The 17,768-nt window shown below is 37.6% G+C and overlaps 2 protein-coding genes across 4 annotated transcripts in view; both read left to right on the forward strand.

Annotated features, from left to right (window-relative positions):
• The first annotated feature begins 3,995 nt into the window (after positions 1-3,995).
• LOC122970039 (SH2 domain-containing protein 3C-like) lies at positions 3,996-10,498 on the forward strand. The gene is made up of 3 exons (XM_044336138.1): positions 3,996-4,118; positions 10,024-10,355; positions 10,397-10,498. The coding sequence occupies exons 1-3, from the start codon at positions 4,100-4,102 to the stop codon at positions 10,496-10,498; spliced, it is 453 nt and encodes a 150-aa protein (XP_044192073.1). The 5' UTR covers positions 3,996-4,099.
• sh2d3cb (SH2 domain containing 3Cb) overlaps positions 10,353-17,768 on the forward strand; it is a 37,794-nt gene continuing 30,378 nt past the window's right edge. The window contains exon 1 of one of the 3 annotated variants that reach the window (XM_044332909.1): positions 10,353-10,786. In XM_044332909.1, the coding sequence (XP_044188844.1) occupies positions 10,530-10,786 (257 nt within the window). In that variant the 5' untranslated portion in view covers positions 10,353-10,529. Of the gene's footprint in view, positions 10,787-12,021; positions 12,158-17,768 lie in introns of those variants that run through there. The other 2 variants (XM_044332920.1, XM_044332929.1) reach the window with 2 other exon arrangements.

Genomic DNA, 17,768 nt, shown 5'->3' on the forward strand with positions numbered 1-17,768 from the left:
CCTGTCAATTAAGAAAACATGAGCTCAACCATGACAAAGACTAGTGGAAAAAAACACGTTTGATTTTTTATTTCAAGTGAGACATTGTGGGTTTTCCCATTCACAGTGATGATGTAACAATTCTGAGATACTTGTGCTTTACTTGAGTATTCCCATGCTACTTTATACTTCCACTCCACTACATTTCAGAGGGAAATATCGTACTTTTATTTGACAGCTTTCTTTACTTTTAAGATGAAGATTTGACACAATGGATAATATAACAAGCTTTTAAAATACAACACATTGTTAAAGATGAAACCAGTGGTTTCCAACCTTTTTGGCTTTTGACGTCTTACAAAAAGCAGTGTGTAGTCGGGGTCACATTTCACATGTCTATGAGTTGTTAACAGCTCCACCAAATAGTGATTTTTCCCTCTAAACTTCTCACATGCTTTCATTTCAATAAATGTTCAAATGATCCAATATTTCAGCAAAAATCAAAGATTAGAGAAAAAGTCCAAAAACTGAAAAACTTTTCTCTTCTTTCCTCTCCCATTAATCATCTCACGACCCCTCAGATTTATCTGCTGACCCTTTGGAGGGGCCCGACCCCTAGGTTGGGAACCACTGGACTAAACTAGCTAACTGTATATAAAGTAGTGTAAACTAGCTCCACCTCCAGCAGCTACAACAGTAACATGCTGCTCTAACACTGATGCTTCACTATTAATAATCTAATGATGTCATATATAATAATATATCAGTCAGAGGGACCAAACCACTACTTTTACTGCAATACTTTAACTACATCAAGCTCATAATACTTATGTACTTTTACTGCAATACTTTAACTACATCAAGCTCATAATACTTATGTACTTTTACTGTCATGCAGGACTTTTACTTGTAATGGAGTATTTTCACATTGATGTATTGGTATTTTTACTGCAGTAAAGGATCTGAATACTTCCCATTCACTTCAATGTAGAAAGCTAAAGAACACAGAACAGAACAGCTACTAAATGGAGCTGATGTTGAGGTTATTTTGTCAACAAAGGTCACCGAGGTCAAGACTAAACTGTTAATGTCAAGTTTGAAGCCAACATGGCCAGGAAATATGTAAGTGTTCTGAAGAATTTGCGTTATGAGATTGTTTTCTCAGTTAATGCAGCTTGTGGTTATGAGAGGAAGTGATGCTTTAACTTTTTGTTGTTTTTTTTTACTTATTTCTTAATTTATTGTGGTATTTTTGTTCTGCTTTTTTTTTTTTTTTTTTAAAAAAGGCACACACTTGTTCTCGTGGTTTCAGGGTTTAAGACATTAAGCGCGTACACCACCAGTTCAAGTCTGGCTTTGTACTCTTGTTGCATATTATCTGCCATCTTTCTCCTTATTTCCTGTCATCACTCTGCTGTCTGCTGTCTAATAAACAACCTGATGGACTCTGATCAAAGTCCAAACACTCTCACAATAAAGTTGTTTATTTATTTATACTACAAGTGTTGCTGGAGTTTTGACCTCTTCAGACTTTTTTCCTTCCTCATGCACCTTGGAAGTAGGTCAAGTTGTGTCAGAAATCCCTACTCTGCTGTCTAATACATGAAATAAATACCCCCCAAAAAATTACAGATAAAAATGCGCACTTCCTGTCCTCACTGGGGAGCCATGACTACAACGTAAAATAAAGATCTTTGAAGGAATGACGCATTTTAATCATGTGTTTACTTACAGCTCTTCTCCTTTTCAAACTACGCTATAACTTTTGTGAGCAACTTTTAAAATTATTAATTTTTACCATGTAGTGTTTTTTTGTTTTTTTACACATATTTTTTAAAAATATTTGTTTTCAGGAAGAAAAAAACCCATCAAATACCAGCACGCCGGTCGGTTACATCACTATCTCAGTGTCTCTCCTCTGCTCCGCTGTGACGTCTATCAGCAGGTCTCAACGAGGGGAGTCACATCCACCTGCTACATGACGCACATTTCCTTATTTGGACATCACTCCCGGAGTTGGGGGGGGTTCCCCAGAGATAAAGCTGAACCACTGACACCAGCAAAGTGCTCCCAAGAGACTCTCCATAACCTGTTGTTCCCCTTCTCCTTTCCACAAAGTTTGGTTGTAAAAAATAGGCAATGAATGAAAAGTGCAAAGCAAAAATCACCTTTGAAGTTCTTCCCTACACATTACATGCTGTATCTCTGTGTTATGGGTGTATAAATAGGTAGAGGTCTATAGCAATGAGGTGATGAGTAAAGCTTTAGCTCAGTGCAGTCATCCATGATCTGAAAGACTCCAGTTTGAGACCTCCTTTGTAAGGTAGTATATTCATGAACACTTATTGTAGAACTTTAATTTTCTGAAATTAAAAGCGTAATTTAAAAAAAAACAAGGACTTTCCACTTTTATTCAAATACAAATACAAATACTGGGCCCTCTGCACATCCTTAATTTGTATATTTGTATATATTTGTATATTTTTATGCAGAATCTACAGTCCAACCACACAGATGCAACAACAACAACAACATATTAAGAAGCTTCCATTTAAGTATGATAAGACTGTGGAGAGGTTTCTATCTTGTAACTTTGTTAATCCCATCATATGGACAGATTGTGTTAACTCAGGCAGGCTCTAACTCCTGCCACCCTTCTCAGATGTAGCCGATACTTGGACGACGTCTCGTGTGTTAAAGATGACATGTTTATTTATGTGGTGTGTTTCAGCTTGAGTCTCAGCTGCGGTGAGCTTCTTTCTTTAGAGCACGTATCCGGCGCGTGTTCACCTACGTTCTTCATATCTGTCTTCAACATTTAAACTTTCAGTGGAACTCTCAAAGTCAAAGGTTACACAAGAATACAAATCAGTTTGGTTGGTTTTTTAGGATTCGTCTGTTCACAAGGAAATGTTGGCAGGAAATGTTGCAAGATGCTGACAGCTGCCTTGCCTGCGGCCTCCCACAGAGTTTGGAGTGATAACTGCCTTCCAGCTGTGGTTTAATGCTTTCTTTATCTATGTTTATCTCTACATCTGACATCCTGCTCACATTCAGCATCATTTATTCTTTATGAGAACAAGAAAACAGAGAGGGAAACATTATTACATTTTGTATTTTGCAATTAAAATCCTAATTTGGAAAATAAGTATAGCTGTGAAATTAATCAAGTGTGGTAGAAAGTTTTGCAGTAAAGTTTCACAAAATGGAAATACCCCCAAAAAGTTATTTAAAGGTAAATTTAGCACATGACTCATTGAGGCAAATTTGTGATATTGTCCTATATAAATACATAAATTAATCGACCTGATATTAACTGCAGTCACCTGTAAACCACTTTAAATAAACTTTATTTATATAGCACAGTGGTAAGTGTTTTACTTTGTAAAAAGATTAAAAACAAATCAGCACTGCAGTTAAATAAAATCCAAGAAATTAAACAAAGATAGAACGAAATCCCAAAAATACAATAAAATAAGATAAAAACAGTAGAATAAACACATCAAACATAGTATAACTGGATGCATAAAACTTCGGGTGAACACTCATAAAAGGCTTTTTTTTTTAAAGTCTTGATTTATGTCACTGATTTGCATGGAAAGTATCATACAAATACAATTAGATTGATTCAAGGTGTCGAATAAATGCAGCACAGTCAAAAGTACTTAATAAAAATCTTCCTCTTAAATGTGGTGGAGGAAGACTACACAAGTACTCAGCTACTTCCGGCCAAGTGGTTCAATATCCTCCCTTCTGTAATGACCGGAGGTATCGCAGTGCACACGTGTCAAATTCAAGACGTTTTTCTTGTTCTCTCGAGGAAGAGGAGAACGTTTGATGAGACCGGGGCAAGGAAAACTACTTTTTCAGGGCTTAACAGTTGAAATAAAATAAGTTTTGCGACACAAGTGGCTTGCCTCATTGATACACACGTTTCCGTTGTGGCGTCAGAAAAGCAACATCTGATTGCATCAACACAGTGAGAGATGCATTTCCTCTGAATTCAGGAAGCAGATTGACTCTTTGCATATAGAGCATGTGGCTTGTTGTCACACCGCAGCAAGAAGCAGAAGATACAGTTATTAATGTCACTTTCATAGATATTCTCAACCTGTGAACCATGAACAAACGGAAACTGAGTAAGTCTTGTTTTAACTTTATGATGCTTTTATACAATATTTGGGATATTTGGGGAGTTTAAAGGATAAGTTTTAAATTTTTCAAGTTTGTCTTAAAACAACAGTCAGCTGCCTGTATGAGTATCAAAAAGGGTTTTCCTCACTGTAATCATTCCTTGTGTTCATACTGGCTGTTAAAAGATTAATAAATTACAAATTTCCAATCTTTTTAGTATAAAATTCTCTTATTGTGTTTTCTTGTTGAGCTTGTTGAGGGCATTTGGTGCTAAAAAGGCTGTAACTTTAGAAGATCCACTTGATTTGACTCATTTAGATGGTTGGATGTCTGTGACTGATTTTCCAAGTTGTCAACAGTTTTTTTCAACGTTTTGTTTGTTTTCCTGCTTTGTAATTCTGTCGTCAAGGTTATATACACTCTTCCATGTCTTTAATGCGCTTGTCCTGACTGTGGAACAAGGATGTTGGTCTAAAGTAGCTGAAACGGTCACAAATGCATCATCCAGCTATTTCTTCAAAACTGTATCCATAGATTGTTTGAGGTCAGCCAGGAGGGGAGCAGAGGTTCTCCGCCGTCTTTGCGGACATCCCAGTTTTCCAACGTTGAGATTTACCCATCACTCTTCTAATATCTTTGTTACCAAGTGTCACTAAGGTTCAACTTTGTGCGTAAAAGTTATGCAGAAAAAGATTTATCCTCCATCCATCAATTCATCCAAATTAAATGACAATAATTTTATTGACCCGTCCATCCATGCTGTAATACCTCCTCGCTAGCTAGCTAGTGACAAAATCTGTGTTCCGCTAGCTCAGCGCCATCTCTCATTCAGTGTTTATTTCATTGGTCATTCTTGAAAAAATGAAGCGTGTTCATGGAGTTTATTTTCCATAATCTCAAACAACTCAGCTCCACTACAGCAGCTGCTATCAGAAGCTGAAACTTTCACAATTAAACAAAGTTATTACAGACATCTGAACTGAACTCGCTGTGATCCCTCCATTCCTCGCCCATGGACCAGCTGTGACATTTAGCCCATAAACGTTGTTGAGGACTTATGGGAGACGATGTTTGTTAAAGGCCGCTAAAACATAAATATCGAATAAACAATAATATTTAATGTCTCGTCCTTATCTAAACATATGAAGCGAGCCACACAACATTCTTTACTTATTAGTCTAGTTACAAACGTAAATGGGATTTTTAACGAGGTTCTTCTCTGTATATTTACGTTACCTGATTTTCTGCTTTCTGCCAGAGGGCGCTGTCACTTACACGTAATTATTCTGATGTTTTGCTGCAGTCGCGTTAACGACTGATGGTTGTTTTTCTTGGAAAGACTGTCATCGCTTACACTGAAAATGCATTTTCAAAGGTATCTTTTAATGGTCAGTATGAACAGGAGGAATGATTACAGCAAGAAAACATGTTTAAATGTACATTTGGGCTCCTGACTGTTGTTTTAAGACAAAACAAAAACAAAAAAACTAATTATGAACCTTTAATTCTAAAGTTACCTCACATTCTTATAGTAGTACTGCAAATACAGAATAATAAGGTAACAGAACAACAGACGAGATTTTAATTATTTTAGAGATGTGAAATGAAACACATCATTTCAGAAAAGGAGTTCTGTTCTAACAGAGATGGTGTTATATGATGAGTCAGGGACAATTTGTGTAATCCTATAAAAGAATGTGATCTATTGACACTTGTTTCATTGTGAATGTGTGTGTGTGTGTGTGTGTGTGTGTGTGTGTGTGTGTGTGTATTGGCTCTTTGTTCACTGTTCCAATTACAAACAGTTTTTTTTTTTGCTCCATTGTAAACGGAGCACAGACGCGTCTTTGTGTAGTTTGAATGGACAGCGGCCCAGTTAAGAGCAGAGTTTGGCACTAAGAGTCGAGCTAAGAAAAGACAGTGAATGTCTGCTGAAGGGACAACAGCTCACTGTGGGCCTCTTCTTCTGCTGTTTGACTTGATAATCTTTCACTGTTTAAAGCTGAATTTCACCCACGATGCATGTGAGGAGCCGTTCAATCAGTCCAGATCTGAAACTTAAGAACGGTAAACAAATAACTGTGCTGGTGTTATTGAAGCATGACCGAATACTAAAAAAGTATAAAGTTTGGACACAAGTTAAAGGGAAGTTCTCATTCAAGTTAAAGGGAAGTTGTGTCTAATGGTGGTTATAATTTAAAAAAACCCACAGAAAAGTTTTTATTTGAGAGCCATGGTGATGTCTACTGTTACTTTTACACTTTCATTCAGAAGTTACAAAAATATCTGTCACTCATAACTGCTGATGTGGGTGGTTCTGGGTGGAGGTCGGTTTCAACTCGTGCCTCCTGAAAAAGATGCTCACTTGGCAATGTATGGTGCTATTCTTAGATACATTTCCCAGTTAAAGGAACTGTTTGACATTTAGTGAAATCCTCCTGTTGTATTTCTCTCCCTGCGTCACTCAGAATTAGATGGAAAGACAGAAATCCAGTGTCCAGTACAAAGATGACGTGTTTAGTCTAGCTTAGCACTGGAAAGACTGGAAACAAAAGGAAACTGCTAGCCTAGCTCCATCAAAAGTGTAAAAGCAACTCCTTGGTAACACTTTATTTTACAAGTAATTTAATTTTATGCTAATTTCCTGGACATTTTCTAAGTAATATATAGGTATATTTCCAGGACATTTAAAGGACAGGTTCACAATTTTTCAATTCTGTCTTAAAACAACAGTCAGGAGCCCAAATGAACATTAAAACCTGTTTTTCTTGCTGTAATCATTCCTCCTGTTCATACTGACCATTAGAAGATCCCTTCATAATGCACTTACAATGTAAATGATGGGAGATAAAAATCCACAGTCCTCCTTCTGTGCAAAAAATGTATTCAAAAGTTTATCTGAAGCAAATATGAAGCTGCAGCAACAGAAAAAAAAGTGTCAAGTTGGTTCAGTTGATAAGTTTGAGCACATTTCCTGTACATCACACTTACAGAATATGCTGATACATTGTTTGACACACAAAACTACACACTGAAAATGAAGTATCCTCTGTCAGTTTGTGAGGTGTTTAATGTAATGAGTGTGCACTTATCAACTAAACCAACTTGTTGTTTTTAATTACAATTTGCACCGAATTACACCACCTTCTTTGTCAGAGGTGTCCTAAAATTACCCATTAAATACCTCCAAATTACTATAAAAATTTAAGGACCTGTAAAATAAAATGTTACCGAGTTTTTGTACATTGTAGTACAAAGTCCAGAGGTTGTGATCTGTAGCACAACAAGCTAGTGAAGCTGTAAATAGAACCGTGTTCCCGCACATGCTCAGTGGCGTCTGATTTACACAGAACTACTCTCTGGAGACTGAAAATGTGACCAAACTCCTCATAATGAAAGAACATGTCACCCAGTGCAGCGATGTGGATCACTGACTTGTTTTTAATAGTTTTTGGACAACAACGGAGGTCTAGAAGAATAAGATATATCAGGCTTTGGATGCACAAACAATATTTTAGATCAGTTCATTGTTAGTTTGGCATATAAACCATTTTTCGGTTCAGTTTCATGTCCTTCCTGCTTCTAAGGACTGGCAGCGCTGTACAATGCTTCCTTTAAAAAAACCGTCGTCATCATGATGTTTAGAAAGAGCACAACGTTTTGTAACTCAGATTGGTTTTTCATCACGTACGGAGGCTTCAAACTGACTCAGGTGTGTGTCACTGAATAGTCCCTCCCGTGTGTGGTTGCAAACATGAATGAATGAATCATTGTTCACTGTTTCTGACAACACTGACAAACAAACGTTTCCCGGACAACAAGGGCGTTACACCAGAAAACACACATATTAGTCATATAGGATTGAAAAACAACAAACGTCGTTACGATTTGAGGACTTTGTTGATGTTTGGGTCTCTCTTACTGTACTTTATGCATCAAAATAGAGTTTTAATATTTATTGTACGGGCTGCATAAAAGACACATCTCAGAAGTTATCAGAGATTTGGATTTGTTGTAGGAATATTATTAATATTCTCACATTAAATTACAGTCTAAAGATCCATAAGAACTTTCAGTGTTTGTGATATCTGCTGCAAAATTAAAATAAAAAATCAGCTTCTTTGCATCAGCACCTCCGCCGTCTCCCTTTCTCCCTCTCTCTCAAAATCATTAGTCTATATTTAGCCGAGGAAATAAATATCTTTCAGTGTTTTCGGTGTGTAATAGGTCCCTGGGGCAGAAACATAATCAAACATGGGCTGAGAGCTCGAGGGCTGCAGTTCAGAATAGAAACGATGAGAGTTTCAGCAGACGAGGGTACAACAACATTCCTTGGGTGACTCGAACGCAAAGAAAACATTTATTTTATTTTTTTTTGCACAAGACAAAGTGAAAATTAAGTGTTTGCAGCTGCTGGTCCCACAAGGTTGTACGTTATTATTCAATTCTCTCTAAAAATATACAACTACATCTCACTGAGGGAATAATTTAAGACCTGCTTCAGCTCAAGACCCGAAACAGGAAGAAGCAGGAAAAACCTGCCTGATGATAATGATTTTAACAGATACATTTGGACTTTTTTGGCTTTTTCCTCTTTAAACAGCCACGTTCACACGGTTAAGAGCTGAAGGGTACATGTTTTACTGAGTGCAAAGTATTATCTTTTGAAAGACAGATAAGTCATTTCCTGCAGTTAATCATCAGATCAGCGTGTCTCAGTGTCTCATTAAGGTCAAGACCTTTCGGGTGGTCTGATATACAAACATATCGCAGATACACTGTGGTAATATACTAGTCAGGCATTTATGATTTATAATTAGAAATGATCCAAAATAATTAAGCATAATTGATTTATACATCATTTGAAGAGGACTCTTTACTCTTAAAACAAAACGGAAGAATGCCAAGTTTAAGACTAATTAGAATTCGGAGAACTATGATTAAAGATGTTTGGGAAACCCTGCAAATGACTCAAAGTCTAAAGCCACATTAGTTTTACTGGCTTTGATGGTCACAATAAGTCCTTCAAACTAAACAACACTACAAGACCGTTATGACGTTACAACAGTGGTTTGCAAATGGTTAAACCTGCGTTAACCGATATTTTAGCCACAAGCTTTCAGCAGAAACAAGAAGTGAACACAACACACACATCAACTTTTTAGTTGATATGTTGAACTTGTTAGCAAACAGTTGTTTATTTCCACATTTAGCAGTAATGGAGCAGCATTATCATTCATTTGGAGTCGTGTTTCTGTCCACCTGGTGAATATAAGTCCAATATTCACTCTCTTTTAGCTCTGTTTTTGGTCTCCACCAACTCCTGAGGGAAATATCTGGCTCTTTAGCTGCTAAAAGCTCCACTTTGTTCACCGGCTAGTCTACAGCTAACTGTGTCTGTTTGCCTTTTGGTGCTGAGCAGGTAGTGTACAGTGACTTTTTAGGGCTTTTTCCTCTGAAAACAGCTGTCTGCTGCAGCCAGAAATGACGCTGTGAGAGCGCTGAGAGTGAAGCAAAACAGTAAAGTTGCAGCCGGACAGATAAACAATGAGCTGAAACTCACTATAAAGCCGAGAGGAGCTGCAGAGTCGCTGATAATTCTCTGTAGGTTCATCACTTATACACTAATTAAAACATACTTATAAATTCTGCACACTGCACCTTTCAATGCTGCAAACCTTTATTCGTCTTAGGCACCAACAACTGCCTTCCCAGAGGTTGAAAACATGTTTCTTCACCTATAACACCCTTATCCCATCAGCCAGCACACATTGTTTACTAAGGACGTATGCTGAGTCTGCCCACTGATTGTGATTGTTTCTTCTGTCTTATTGGGTATGTTTTTATTGTGTTTGTTGTTTTTGTGTTTTTTTTAATGGTTCCACTAATTAACCACCTCCTCCTCTCCAGGTTTCAAGTGGTTTGGGAGCCTCACCAATCTCTCAACCCGCCGCCCGGCAGAAAAAGACAAAAACAAGGCAATCCTAGAGCATGATGTGAGCCAGAGCATTGCCAAACCGGTGGTGGTGGTGGAGGACCAGTCGGTGGATGACATGGAGTCCACCCTCCACAGCCCCAGCTACGCCCGCTCCAGCGACATGTACACACACGTGGGCACCGTGCCCCGCAGCGACAAGCAGAAGAAGAGCGTAAGGGGACTGAAGGAGACGAAGAAAAAGAAGAAGGAGGAGGAGGAGGGGGGAGAGGTGGAGGAGGAGAGCAAGGGGTGGGCGGGGGGACATGTCCGAGAATCCCCTCTGCTCAGTGCTCTTTCCAACCTCAGCGTGAGCAGTCTGGACCAGGCGCTGCCCGTTTCTCCTCTGGCTCGGCCCCTGCCAGCCACCCCGTCACCCAGGCGAGTTTCACCTTTGACCTCAACGTCTGACAGCTGCTTCTATGACCCTTCAGAAGGCCTCATGAAGAGCCAAGAGGCGCCGCCGAGCAGCGAAGATGCTTCAGAAAGCGGCAGACCAGTAGGACAGTTGACCATCATGGCGACTAACCAACAGAAAGTGACTTCTAAACAGGATTTGTACGTGCCGATGGACCCGATATCTGAAACCGCTCGCAGACACGTAGACAACCAAACCGAGCAGCGAGGTGTCACATACACAGGAACACAGGAAATCACAAAGCCTATGAACGTCTGGCAGGAAGTGGGGAGTGTTGACAGGTGAGAAACCTCATTAACTGCACTTTCAGAAGATGCAAAAAATGGTCTGTTGTTTGGTTTGTCAAGCTGTAACTTCAGGTTGAAAAGGAACTGACTTGAGATGTCTTAGATGAGCTTGTTTGATTAATAATTTTAGACTCAAATATCATTTAGTTTCTAGTATTGTAGTTCAGTAATCAGCCACATCCTCAAACTGGCAACTTGTTTCAAGAAAATTAGACTTTTATAGTTCAAAAATATGTAATATTTACTCAGTAAGATGAAGATTTTTGCAGTAGATGATGGAGCGGAAAATAAAAAAGCATCAAAAACAAAACTCAAATTATTCCTCTTTAATCCACTTCTATGTTTAGTGTTAACAATTATACAATAATTTATGTCAGCCTGAAAAAGTTGGTTAACAAGCATCAACTCAAGACTGTTTAGTGAAACTACCAGCAAATAAACTAAAGGGAATCATTAAACTCCTGACTAGTGACCTGGAAATAACCTTTCAATTAACTGATATGATGAAATTATTGAATATTTGATGATGTTAAAGATAATTTAAAAACTGTAATAACCCATATAATAAGTTGAAAATTGAGAAAAGGTGGCACATCATCAGCAACGCCTGTACAGCTTAAAATGTTATTATTATTTTTTTTTTTTATCAGATGTGATATTCTAATAACATTTGAAGCTTTACAGGGATTATTTGCTTGGATGGTGTCTGTGTCCACCTGAAGGATTTTGTGTATTTGAGGGTGAAAACACACTTGTGGCCGTTTTTTGAACTCATTAAAACAAACGAACAAAAAGACGATGGTTTAAATATTTATCATTTATTTATTTTAATATTTTGAAAATTATGGCTACTAAATTGAAAATAAAAGGCTATACATAGACCCAACAATAATCCATATTATAAATAATCATCATCATCATCATTCGATTCATTTTGAATTTTGCATTTGTGGTACAAAATCACGTTGGTTTCATGTAACAATATAATGTCATTAATATCATTTGATACTTTAAAAACTTCAAATTGCTTTTGAGAGAAAAACGTCATAATATTTGGAGAAAAAACTTTTAAATCAATATGAAAACTTTTCTCTAAAACTCAGATTATTTTTTTCCTAACAATGACTCTAATCCTTCATAGATAATATTTCACATTTGTATAATTTACATCGTGATAAAAACCCATTAAAACACGTGGGAGGTGTAGCAGCAGACATGCGCAGTAGCGCTCCGCCTGCGCAGCGCAGCGGTCAGTCAGCTGGTCGCTGCTCTCTCAGCGCTGCGGTGCGTCGGGCTGTGCGGGGAGAAGATGTGTGAAGTCCGGGGAGTTAACAGTCGCTGCGGGGGGAAGAAGGCGAAGGGAAGGTTAGAAAAAAAAAAAACTGCTTTCTGCGTCATTTCAAACTTTTCTTCTTCTTCTGTCAACGTGTTTAAAAACTCTGAATCTGTTTATGTGAACAAACTTGAGACATTCAGAGGAAAAAATGTGCGGTATGTCATCTGTAAACTACAACTCTGACATCTTAAGGGACTGTCTTAATATTTTGAACTTTAAATCGTTTTTCTTTGTTTTTTTTCTGCGTGCAGTGCGTGTTTGAAGCACGCAGAGCAGGAAACAACCTCATGAGTTAACCGTAAAAAACATGAAAAGCTCGTAAACTAGTAAAACATTTACAGCAGCTTTGAAGTGAATGTCTTGTTAGCAGGCTGGTTCAGGCTGTATGTGTGTTTCAGAGGTGTGTGTGTGTGTCAGAGGTGTGTGTGTGTGTGTGTGTGTGTGTGTGTGTGTGGAGGGTGCAGCTCAGTCTGGACTGGACTGTGTGTTACATAAGAGCAGCAATTTGATCTGCTGTAGTTTCAGTCAGAATAGAGATCAGAGATGCAGCAGAGTTTCACTTCTGTCCTCTTTGCCCTGCCCGCTTCAGTCTGATGTACACCTGACTGAGACCTATAGATAGATGGACAGATAGATAGATGGATGGATGGATAGATAGATGGATAGATGGATGGATAGATAGATGGACAGATAGATAGATGGATGGATGGATAGATAGATGGACAGATAGATAGATAGATGGATAGATAAATAGATGGACAGATAGACGGATAGGTGACTTTATTCATCCCTGGAGGGAAATTAAAGGCGCAGTATGTAGAATTTAGAGGCATCTAGCAGAACTCATATATATTAATAAGTATGTTTTAATTAGTGTATAATCACCTGAAAATAAGAATCATGCTTTTGTTACCTTAGAATGAGTCTTTATATCTACATAGGGAGCAGTTCTTTTCCCGTGGAGCCTGCAATGTTGCTACAGTAGCCCAGAATGGACAAACCAACATTGGCGCGTGTTTTTTTGCCAGTTTCATGGCCACCGTTGGTTGTCCCACATGCTTTGAAGGGGAGGTGGAGGTGTCAACCTCACTGCTAGATGCCACTTAATTCTGCATACTGGTCCTTTAAATCGTCATAGCAGCCAAATACATTAAATTACAGATGACGACAGGTACGTGACTCATGGTTATAAATAAGGTACGAGATTGGTTGTTACAGTCAGGTAGAAGGAAGCTGTTTGATATATGACAGCAGATATTTTCTCATATCATGTTACAGCTTATTTATACGATACTTATACAAATTTCTGAACTTTCTGTGTCAGACTGTTGCAGTTAAGTAACAAAGTGTTCTTTCTATTTGCTTTATCATCACGTTCAAATATGATGGAACATTTGTCAAAAAAACCAAACAAACTAGAGATTCCTGCGTTGTCCTCGCCTCGCCTGCAATTCTTTTATCATTATTATTAATTATTTTCATTATTGATTTATGTCTATTTGTGTCTTCTCGCTTAATCGATTAGTTGTTTGGTCTATAAAATGTTGGAAAATGGTGAAAAATGTTTCCCAGAGTCCGAGCTGACGTCCTCGAATGTCTCGTTTTGTCCACAACACAAAGATATTCAGTTTACTGTCACAGAGGACTAAAAAAAACCCCAGAAAATATTCACATTTGTTCTTAAAAATGATGAATCAATCATCAACATAGTCGGAGATTATTTTAATAGTCGGTGACTAATCATTGAAGCTCTACAGCAGATTCATCAGTAATGAGAATAATCGTTAGTCGCAGCCTTATGATACAGTTTACTGAACTAACTGTATCAAACGTCTTCATTATGAAGTAACATTTGTCAAAAAGACACCAGTGTTTTATAGTTTCACCTCCGCTGATGTCAGAAGAAATTATTACATTTTAATGAATTGTAATATTCCTCCAGACGTTTATAAATACGCTGCTTTGACTGATAACTTCGGTCTCATTTGGTTTTTCCACTAAAAAAGGTTCAGTTACCTCGTTAGAAAAGTCTTAACGAGGGGACTTTAACCCTCAGCAGACAGTGAGGGATGTGTGAGGCGATGATGTCATAAAAACATGAACTGAATCATCTGTCTGACTCAGCTCAGCAGGTTATTGATTGATCGATCACATCATATGTTTGCTTCACAGTCAGAGTTGTTTGGCAGTAATAACTAACTTAATAGTCGTGGTAATGAATCATGTTTGTTAATCTTCAATCATTATATCCAAAGGGAAACTTTCTGCTACATATATCAATATATAGAATCACGATATGGAAAACGTATGTAAAACCACATATAATATAATCAAACTGATTTACTACCAATATATTAATATAATCACAACAGTTCTGCTCCACTGATTCGCATCAGATGAGATTAAACTCTTCATACTATGTGCGGGAAAAAAAATCAATAACCAATTTGGCTCATTTTTAATTGGAGCTGGTTTGGAATCAATAATTCAGATAGAAAAATAATTACATGATAAGATGACATCAAATCAATATGATTCACCTTAAAGTCAATAAATGAAGATATTAAATCATTTTCCAGCTCTATTGAAGCTGTGACAAGCAAAAAGTAGCTTAAAATAACCTAAAACACTGTAATAAACACCGTTTATTATAAACAGCTTCATAATTGATCACTTTCTGCTTCTACAGACGTAGATCTTTACAAAATTCCAGTCGAGGTTCCCAAATTTCTAAAGATAAGCTATCAAATACAGTTTGTCATATGATGAGGACATGAGTGTAAAATGATGCACGAGATATTTAGAACCTGTTTGTTGTCAAGGACACATCAGGCTGCAGATGTTTAATCAGATGTAGACTCAGAGATCCACATCATAAGATATTAGTTAGTCATTACTGTAGACGAAGTAATAATGAAACTCAAATATTCCCCATTATTCTGGGAACCCCCTCAAAGACCCCTGGGGGTCCCCGGACCCCAGGTTGAGAACCACTCATCTAGAATATTTCCATTTGATAATGTGGAGCAGCTGGTAAAAAAATGTTCAACTTTTCACTGAGTGTTCAAGAAAATATGAGACATTCACGTGACTTCCTGTCGGAGTCTCGATGATGAAACTGATCAGAAGATAACGAAGGTCGTTAATTAAAGCTTCAACAGCAAAAATATGTTTTAAACTCCAGAACAAACTCTCTTCTTCTATCATATCGTCATAGTTTTCAGTTCACAGCTGTTTTCACACTTCTTGTCGCGCAACAGGTGACAAATATGAAAATATGGAGCTCTTTTAGTAAATGTCCCGTCTGTTTATAAGACTTAATACAGGTTGTCTGTAGCTTGATCAGTAGAGCAGATCAGCATTAATTATAAGTAGCTCCTCCTGTTCACATGTCAAAGTGTCCTCAAGTACAGTAAGGGGCCGAACAGCGAGGCACGGGACGCAGGTGGGTTATTATTTACCCAGAAAATACAAAAAGAACAAAGCAATCATGATTAATAACTAACCTCAAAGACGTCAACAGAGCAGAACTAAAAAACACCGGCCGGACAAACCATTTTACAAACAGGAGGGGTGCTGTTGCAGGGGATTGGTATAGTCCAGGACCAGGTGCAGGTATTTAACATAACTTCATGCATCAGACTTTAACATGATGGAGGCCAGACGTCCCCCGGATCAACCGCGGTAACTCAAAATGACAGAAAATGATATTAAATTAACAGAACTTAAGTGTCAATTCAATACAAATTTAACCAAATGTGCAAATGTCATCCAGAAATATGTGTGTTAGAAATACTAATAGATCTGTTTTGTCTATTTAATTATGAAAATTGTTACTGAATATAAACCGAAGAGCAAGAGAAGAGTGAAAGAAACCAAAGATTTGAATCTGCTGGTGTGTTGTTGTTCACTAAACCTCTGTGGTATGAAAAGTGTTGAATCACTGAAGAAAAGCCAGAACTGACCACGTTCTGCTTAACAGCTGATGATTTCCTGAGCTGAAAGGATCCGATAAGACTCACTTCTGTTTTCCAGTTAATGAATTAACCAGATGACGTGTCATCGAGTGTCTGACCTCAACCTTCATTAGAAATTTGTTTCTGTTCATGTCTCTGTAGTAAAACCTGCTCTCTGTAGACGGCGCCACATTTGTTTTGGGTTATTATGGAAGCTTTGAACCACAGCTAGGTGTCTTTCTGTGTGTGTGTGTGTGTTGATGTTATGGAGCAGGAAGTGCTGTAAAATTTGATGCTGGTTGGGGGAACGCAGCCTCCGGGCTGAGGGAGTTTCCTCTTGAGTCTCTCAGTTCCTCGACGACGCTTCAGAAACACAAACATTATCTAACAGCTGACGGATCCGCTTTAACTGTAGTTCTGCAACGATTAGTCGATTAGTTGCCAATTAATAAATTAATCGCAGGCTATTTTGTGAACCGATTAAACAGTTTGAGTTGTTTTTTTAAGAAGAAAATTTCCAAATTCTGCTTCGTTAACAACTTTTTATTGAACAAAAGGGTGTACAATGATGAATAGTCACTATGTCACCAAGTAGTAGAAGTACAGTACTGCCAAAGCACATTATACAAAATATTACAAACAGGTTTTAACATACAAACAGTAAAACATTATGTTAACCTTATAGTTTGAGAACAACAACCATGAACTTAACAGATGGATATCAGCTTTTCAGTCACCGCCTTCATCGACACATAAAGATGCTTTCTGACTGTTACTCAACTCTTACCTGCTTTCTATCAATAAAGTTGTGTTGTAGGTGAGTCTGCCACAGTTTATTACTACAGTATTATTGATCATGACCTAAATATCTGGTGAAACGAAAGAGATTCTCGTAATGAGTAGCTGATGTGCTCTTAGCAATAGAGATAGTTCTTTGGAAAACAGCCACCTCCTCTTTAAACCTACAGATGTCAGTTGTTTGGTTGGTTTGCACCAATATATCGATGGCCGAAGAGCAAAACCTCCTATCTGAAAAATGCTCTTTTTTGAGAAAACTTGTTGTTTTCTTGCAGAATGCTATTTGTTAAGGATACCCGATACATAACACACTGTTTTTGGACTATATTACTATATTATGTGGTGTTGTTTACGGTATCTTTGTATGGTTATTACAGTATTGTTAACACATAATATAGTAATATAGTCAAAAAAGAGTGTATTATATATTGGGTATCCTTAACAAATAGCATTCTGCAAGAAAACAAGTTTTTTTTTTTAAAACAGTGCATTTTTCAGAAAGGAGGTTTTGCTCTTCAGCCATCGATAAGCTCCTCCAGTCTGTCTGTATGGAGAAGAGTAGATGATGATGATGATGATGCTCTCACACTCAGTGGACAGTTTAGTAAAGAGGAAAAACTGTTTTTTTAAGTAACACTGCTAACGTGTCGACAGTGTGGACAATATAGAATATAAAGTCTGTAGAGTAGATCTACATTAAACTGAACACAGACTTTATATGTCACATAATAGAGAAGTAGTATTTCCTGTTGACCTTTTGCTTTACTGTTACTGAAGGTCAGATGATAAATTTATTTTCTCACGATTTTTTTTCATGATGCGTTTTCTCTCGATTATGAAATAATTATTTCATAATCACAAGTAAACAAAACACGAGAAAACAGGG

Source organism: Thunnus albacares, chromosome 2, assembly GCF_914725855.1.
Source record: "Thunnus albacares chromosome 2, fThuAlb1.1, whole genome shotgun sequence".
Classification (NCBI taxonomy): domain Eukaryota; kingdom Metazoa; phylum Chordata; class Actinopteri; order Scombriformes; family Scombridae; genus Thunnus; species Thunnus albacares.